This window comes from Aspergillus glaucus, assembly GCF_001890805.1.
Source record: "Aspergillus glaucus CBS 516.65 unplaced genomic scaffold ASPGLscaffold_9, whole genome shotgun sequence".
NCBI lineage: Eukaryota > Fungi > Ascomycota > Eurotiomycetes > Eurotiales > Aspergillaceae > Aspergillus > Aspergillus glaucus.
The window spans coordinates 558,529-566,515 of NW_019170461.1; the positions used below are offsets into that span (position 1 = coordinate 558,529).

The 7,987-nt window shown below is 52.9% G+C and overlaps 2 protein-coding genes across 2 annotated transcripts; one reads left to right on the top strand and one right to left on the bottom strand.

Annotated features, from left to right (window-relative positions):
• Window positions 1-694: 694 nt before the first annotated feature.
• On the top strand, window positions 695-2,098 carry ASPGLDRAFT_125807 (uncharacterized protein; the record flags this gene model as incomplete). Its single annotated transcript, XM_022540590.1, has 6 exons — window positions 695-868; window positions 942-1,326; window positions 1,381-1,498; window positions 1,567-1,634; window positions 1,700-1,703; window positions 1,780-2,098. The coding sequence occupies 6 exons, from the start codon at window positions 695-697 to the stop codon at window positions 2,096-2,098; spliced, it is 1,068 nt and encodes a 355-aa protein (XP_022401408.1).
• A 428-nt stretch (window positions 2,099-2,526) lies between these two features.
• ASPGLDRAFT_170616 (uncharacterized protein) lies at window positions 2,527-7,559 on the bottom strand. The gene is made up of 2 exons (XM_022542719.1): window positions 6,745-7,559; window positions 2,527-6,691 (listed from the first exon to the last, which is right to left on the bottom strand). Exons 1-2 carry the CDS (start codon window positions 7,551-7,553, stop codon window positions 2,674-2,676), a joined length of 4,827 nt encoding a protein of 1,608 aa, XP_022401409.1. The 5' UTR covers window positions 7,554-7,559; the 3' UTR covers window positions 2,527-2,673.
• Between the last annotated feature and the right edge of the window lie 428 nt (window positions 7,560-7,987).

The following is a 7,987-nucleotide window of genomic DNA, read 5'->3' on the forward strand; positions in this document are numbered from 1 at the left end:
AGCGCGGAGAGCATAGGTATCGTTGCGAGTGCTGTCCCGTATGAACCACCGATATCTAAGACGGCATGAATGGTGTTGTTGCGGTACAGATTTCGCACGGCGGTGATGCTGTAGGGTATTAGGGCAGTTTTTTATATCGGTTATCAAGTTCACTCATCAGAGTTGCCATTTCTATAGGCCCGAGAATGAGATTCAATCTCCTTTTGCAAATGCGCAAGTGGCTCAGGGGCACTTGCACTGGCAACTTGGGGCTTGATCTCTAGCAATTAGCGAGACAATCTGCTGCAGACTAATAAAAGAGTTTATTAGTCTTCATTTATTCCGCCTTGGGGATCAAACCACCCAATAATAAGCGGACCGCTCCCCGGTCAAGTTTAGTGATTGGTGCCTGTTGATCTAGGATGAAAGCTTGCGCAATCTGCTGGGATCGACGCGCTCAAGCCTACAAGTGGTTGCACCTAATTACATTGGAGGTAGGTGGATGCCCCGCAGGATCGTGGTGGCTGTCACCACTGCACTCAAATTGCAAAGTGGATCTCTTCTTCTCCGTGTGAATGCAGGATCCAACAACCCCAAGTTTTCCCTCCTCTTGCCATTCTGCAAAAGACCTGTAGCTCCTTCAAAGACTATATAGACTCTGGTGCCCTCCAGTTGTCAATGGTTGTTCAGATCTTGTGATAGCCCACCGCCCAGTATGGCGGGTTCTACCATTGACGCTGCCAAAACGAGTAGCAAGAGCCGGGAGTTGATGTCGGTGATGTGGTCAATGACTACTCTTGCCACATTGCTCGTGGTTACTCGTTTATGCGTTCGGCAGAGAATGTTACGCAACTTTGGGTTTGACGACTGGTTGATCGGAGCATCCATGGTGATTATTCCAGCCATTTTGCCTTTGTCTAGCACCTCCAGATCAACCTATCTGACATATGAGGGTACTCCAGATCTTCGATTTGATTTCTGTTGTGACAGCGACAATCTCTGTGGCGTATGGATTTGGACAACATACGGCCAGTCTTGAGACACAGGCCGTGGAGAAAGCCCTCCTGTGGACCATGATCTCATTCATCTTCGGAATCATATCATTCGCGTTACCAAAGCTCGCCGTTGCCGCTCTGCTCCATCGAATCATGAACCCAACCTCCATTCAACGCATCATAATGTGGGGTCTAGTCATCCTGGTGGCTGTCATTGCCACTGTCAACATCTTGATTTATGTTACCATGTGCAATCCACCACAGGCACTCTGGAAGAGCTCAATGGTATTGAGCGGGGAGGCCACGTGCAGGAATATTTCGATTCTTATAGATTATGCTACGTTCAACGGAGGTGAGTGGAATTCAACAAATCTGCCAACAGTGACTGATGAATATCCGTAATTAGCGATCTCTGCATTTGTCGATCTCTTTCTCGCAATCTATCCCGCGATCATCCTGTTCAAACTTCAAATGTCATTACGCAAAAAGATCGCATTGACTGCTGCGCTTGGCCTGGGCTCGATGTACGCACAACTGACATTCACCCCATCTCTTGGCACTTAAAAGCCCTAACAAGACGGTTCTCTCTTAGTGCGGCTGCAACTGCCATGGTAAAATGTGCTCAGATAAAGGGTTTAGTAAACCAGGCAGATGCAACCTGTGAATTCTCCCTTCCAACAGCCAATGATAATTTACCTTCAAGCGCTAATATTAAAACCAGATAGCACTGTACCTCTTGTACTTTGGACGAAGTAGGTGACTCCGTTTCGCGGATAATGATGCCATAAAACTAATAATGCCGTAGTGTCGAGGCCAACGTCGTTATTATTGCAGCCTGTATCCCAACATTACAGCCGATGCTTGAGCTTATTCTGAGAAAGCTGAAACTGATTTCCACAAGCAAGGGTACCTCCAAGCCATCATCTTATGCACAACACAAGATATACGACAATCAGTACAGCTCAAGGGCTCAAGTGTCGAAAAAAGAAAGACCAACTCTTCTTTCCAGGAAGGAGAGTCAGGAAAGTATCCTGAATGACCTGGACCAATGCCAGATACGGTGCACAGATGAGGTTTATGTTGAATATGAGATGCAACCAGTGAAACAACCATCTCCAAAGTAAAGCCTTCGTTACTGACAACCAAACTTTATGATATACTGAAAAATAATATAGAACTTAGATTTTAATTAAGATCATTTGGCATCCGTTGGACTTGACGTCCACCAAGTCAATTTGAAATGTTGCCGAGCAATTCAACGCCCAATTCCAACGACTTGATATACTGGTCCTCAACGCCAGTGTTATGTCTTTGCCCCCTGGCGAGACAGAAAGACCTTGTCAACGGAGGATATTATATTTCTGTTGGGCATTTGAAACCACACAATAAGTATGCACGAATGTTCGTGGCATACGACCACAGATGCCAGTGAATACATGACTTGAATGAGAGAAAGATATTCACATATTCACTTACAAAAAGTCCCTCTTCATAGGGGTTTTTACTGAATCGATACTGGGAAATATAATTGAATCGTAAAACTCATAAATTGCAGCCGATCTAAATATTAACACCAAGATATTAAAAGTACCGTCAAGATCCAACAGGTCTATATACAAATATTAGGATATCAACTTTTCATCACAATCAAAAAGAACAAAACAACCCCAGAAGAAAGAAGATAAAAAAGTCTAAATGTCTAAGCGCGCTTCCCCTCAAAGCCCTCAGCAGGCCATCCTTGCAACGTACTTCCATCCTCAACATGGTCACCCGAGAGAACCAAAGTATGCTCGAGAAGACAAGCATCCTCGCCCATCGAAGCACCGGACATCAACCGCGATCCAGCGCGCATGATACTCCGGTCCCCAACGCTCAAAGTGTGCAACTCGAACTCACCACGCGAGTTCAAGTGGCAGACAAGACTGGAGTCGTCGACGGCGACACGGTCACCAAGAGTGAGGAGGTCAGGCTCGGTGAAGAAGATGTTGGGCGTGCCGTTGGCGTGGATGGAGCAGTCCTGTCCGATCTTCGCGCCCAGCAGGCGGTAGTACCAAACGATGTAGGCAGAGCCCGTGATCATGGGCAGGAGACCGCCGCCGTAGCAGTCCTTGATCATGGTCTCGCAGGAGAGCAGGAATTGCCAACGCTGGTTGTAGCTGCTCTTGTCCCAGTGGAAGGTGCCTTCCTTGCGGCGGCCCATGACCATCCATTTGATAGTGATAACGATGCCGAGGGCGATAAAGGCCTGTGCGGCGCTGACGCCCGAGAGGATTGCAGCGAGCACGCCGTACAAAACGAATGGGCGCCAGGGGCCTTGTTGGAAGCCGACGGCGTCGCTGTGGGTTATGGCAGCGCGGAGAGCGAAGAGAGAGAACAAGATGGTGAGGAGCCAGTAGACGGTGGTGATGACAACGGAGAGAACAGAGTAGATGACGATTTGCCAGATGCGGAGAACGTAATAGTTGGATTCGTGGCGGTAGAAGGCGCGGCCGAAGGGCTTGCAGGTGTCCTTTTCGGTGACATTGGTGTCGGTGATGGTCTTTTTCTTGGAGCCGAGCGGGGTCTGCTTCTCGTTGGGGGTCTTCTCGCCGGCACGCTTCTCGTCTTCGCTGTCGCCGTTGGCGCTACTGCTGCTGCTTCCGACAACGGTGGGAGCAGTCGAACTGGGCAATGGGGTGTTGGAGCCGGGGAACTGAACGGCATCACCACCCTTGCTACCAGTCCAGACGGTGTTAGCCGGATAGTCGCCGTTGCGGCGGAGCAAAGCACCGGAACCAATCATGGCCTCGCGACCGATGGTAACACCGGGCAGAGCAACACAACGGTCACCAACCATGGTGCCATCACCAATCACAACGCGGTCACGGCCGTAGCCATCCGAAGTGACAATGTTCGAGCGAGAACCGAAGACAACGTCGTTACCAACCTCCACAAGGTCAAAGTCCGGAACAGCGGGACCGACACTGGGCCAGTAGATGCGCTTGCCAACCTTACCACCAAGGGCACGGATCGCCATCGAGACGAGTTCGTAGTGACGACCGATGAGACGGGTGAGTTCGTGGATGTCGCCAGAGGGCAAGATTTGAGCGAGCACAGCACTGCGCACCTTCTGGCGGGTAGTCTGCTTCGATGCAGGACCAGGCTTGGGCTTGCCGCAGATGAGATCGAGCAAAGACTTGACAATCAAGACTGTGAGGAATAGCACGATCGGACCACCAACAGCACGGCAGATCTTCGCAGTGATGTGGAAGCCAATCCGCTGACCCTGCGTGAACCATTCCAGCGTGGCCAGGAACATATCAGCCGCGGGAACGGGGTACTGGCGCACCATGGGCACAAGACCACCCATCCAGGTAAGACGGGAAGCAACCCAGACGATGATCTTGAGTGGCTCGACAATGAGCAAAGTCCAGATCCAGTGCGGACCGGGGATACGAGAAGTGAGCAAGTCGCGGTTAGACTCGTCAGCGTCCTGGAGCTCCCAGCTCGACGAGTTGGGACCGATGCAGGTGTTCTCGGGGATATCGGCACCAGGGGCGACGATGGACTTGATACCAACAGACGAATCCTTGCCGATACGGATGCGCTTCAGAAGCATGGAGGTGTTACGCTCCACGGCGAAGGGACGGACCTGGCACGTATCCAAGACGACGTTGTCACCGATCTCGACGAGATCGTACTCACCAATCTTGGCGGATGGCGCGAGAGTGACGTTTTTGCCAATCTTAGCACCGAGCAAACGGTAGAAGAGAACACGAGACCAGTTGTAGTTGTTGAAGATACCCTTTCCGCACACTTGTAGCGCCTTCTGGGTCAACCACCAGCGGGTGTGGTACGGTCCCCACATGGGGAACATGCCCTCCTTGTAGCGACCGATGACGAGCCACTTGAAGATGATACCGCAGAAAGGAGACACAATGGAACCACCGACACGGGCGGCCAGCACAGCCAGAACGATCAGAACAAGACGACCGATGAGGACCTCGCGAATGGGGAACCGGGTCGAGCACTCAGCCATGACGTACGCAAACAGAAGCCACTGGAACGCACGCTTCATGGGAGCAAAGAACATGATCGGGAACAGATGCAGGACCAAAAGAATCGGGTTCGTGCTGCTGTAGGTCTTCTCGCAACCGGGGAGTTCGACTTCCCCTTCGTCGCCCTTGGCAGCCTTGATCTCGACGGCCTCGGTGATCTTATGCTCCATGTCACCAATGGTGCTGTTGTGGAACAGAATGTCACCAGCCAGGAAGATACCGAATTCGCGACGGAGTTGTGAAACCAAACGACCAGCGCTCAGACTGTCACCGCCAGCGGCGAAGAAGTCGGTAAGCGCAGTGATGTCCTCGGCGGCGCAAGACAAGGCGATAGCGAAGATCTCGCGGACGCGACGCTGAATAGGCGACAAATCACCGTCCGAGTTGCGAGCGCGGATGGCATCGTCGATGGCGGCCTGGTTGGGGTTGCCAAAGGGATCAAGAGGCATGGGGCCCTCGAGGGGAGTGATGCGGCTGGGGATGAGGTAGCCATCGAGCTGGTCGTGAAGGTCATCGGGTGTGACATGGTCATCGTCAGGATTATCGACAAACAGAACAGCCTGCGCGAACCCGTCGCGGGGGTGTGTCTGGATGTGCACGTCGGGGGTGCCGGCCATCTCGGTCAGAACCGAGCGGATGATGTTGTCGTCGATGACACACTGCTGCTGCGGGATGGATGCACTGAGCGGCGTACCGTTGGGCGGGCAGACAGCCTCGTAGTGCCGGTCGGCCAGAGGCGTGTTCGGGGTGAGAGTCTCCAAGCCTAAGCGCTGAGCAAGCTTGATACGCTGGATCTTGTTGTTCGACTTTGGCACGCGGTCCATATACACAACCACAGCGGGCCACTTGGGCTGGTGGATGATTGGGTGCAGCGCTTCGTTCAGCTGGCGAAGATCCGGCCTGGTCTTGCCGGGGGGTGTAACGATGACCGCACCGACAACTTCCTGCAGGACCTCGTCGGGGGCAGAGAAGGCCAGTGTCTCAGAGACGCGGCCATACAGCGGGGAGTTTGGATCCTTGGCCGCGGCCAGCACGGCGTCTTCCACTTCAACGGGGGAGATAATTTCACCACCACGGTTGATAACCTCCTTGCTGCGACCAGTGATGTACAGGTAGTTGTCGGCATCGAGGTATCCCAGATCACCAGTATCAAACCAGCCGGATTCATCAAATGCACTGAGATCGATCTTGCCCTCGGGGGTCAGATAACCCTCGAATGCAGGCGATCCACGAACACAAATGTGACCGAGCATCTCGGGCCGCGCAACGGGCTTGCCACCCTCGAGAATCGCAACCTCGGGACCAACGATCCGTCCCGAAGTTCCCTGGCGATCAAGAGTGTAGTTCTTCGGCGGTGCAGCAATAGGCATGCACTCCGTCATACCGTAACTGGGGAGGATAACGCAGCGGAAGGTATCGCGAAGCTGCACGGCAAGCGTCGGCGGAAGACCACCACCAGCGTTACAGATGAACTGGATGACGCTTTGCTTGACAGCGTCGGGACGGTGCTCGGCTTCGCCAAGGATCATCTGGTGCATCGTGGGTGTGGCGTAGTACCAGGTTGGTGTCATGTGAGGGCTTTCGACGGCATCCCAGAACATGCTGGGGTCGAAAGAAGGACAGCAGATTGTGGCGCCACCGGCGAGAAGGGGGGAGAAGATACTTCGGAGAATACCACCGCTGCTACTGTTAGTATTTTTTCCTCCATCTTGGTTTGAGAGAGGGGAACTTACACATGGTTCAGCGGCATCATGTTAAGACAGGTATCGGTTTCCGTCAGTTCCACCGATTCCATGGTGGCCATGGTACCCGCAATGAGGTTGTAAGTTGAGATAGGAACCAGCTTCTTGTTACCACTGGTACCACTGGTAAAGAGGATAATGGCAATGTCGTCCCCGGCATTCGGGGCGAAGGCAACTCCACTAGAAGCATGTTGTGCAGAAACCACCCGGAAAGTCAAATCCTCGAGTGGCTCAACACCAAACACCGGCCGACTACCGTTGTCCAGCTGCAGCTTGCCAATGTCAGCGTCCAGCGCGACAACAGCATCAGCTTGCACCTGCTCGATATCCATGTGCAACTGTTCCGGCACCGTGTTCGGCGCCATAGGCACAATGGTGTACTTGTTCGCGAAGGCGATAACAGCGACTGCCATGAGAGGGCCGTTAGGCAGGATGACAGCGACACGAGGCTTGCCATGGCGAGAGGGCCCCACGGGCAACTGGAAGTTCTGCACAAACTGCCGGATGGCACCATGTGTCAGGTTTCGTCCAGTGCTGACATCGATGAAACCGGGGCGGGAGTCTGTCCCGATCAGTTCGGCGACGTTGGGGGTTGCTGCCTTGACTTGTGCGCGGAGGCGGGTGATGAATTCATCGTTGTTGGCCTTGAGGGATTCGGGGAGGGCTTTGTAGATGTCCTGGAAGCAAGGGAGGAGGTGACGGAGGGACCAGGGACCGGAGTGTGAAGAGAGGAGGGCGGAGAGGTGGTGGGCAGAGTCTGGATGAGCGGCCTCACTGCGGAGGCGAAGTAATTGTTCCATGAGGCTATGCGAGAGTCAGTATGGGTGGAAAGAGACTTCAATAAAAGTAAAGAAACATCAATACATACGAAGATCCTGGCGAATCCGCCATAGTGTACCATGTGAAGAAAAAAAAATAATAAATTCTCCGCTGGTCAAAAGACAACACACGTTTTCTATAGATCTTGCGCAGTCACACATGAAAATGGGGGTCCCTTCACGTCTTATATGGCTGACGCTGCACCCTGATAATGCACACGATCCACTGGTAAATTGCAAATTACGGAGTACATCGAGGACCCTATTGCGTTTGCGCGTTCTCCATATGGGCGGGACACTGGGTCAGACCATCGCTCAGATTGCTTGGCTCAGGTTTTCCATCACAGCTGAACTAGATGGGATGGCACCAGCCCAGAGAAAGGGCAATTGTTCCGTCGTCTATTATTCCGTGGCTG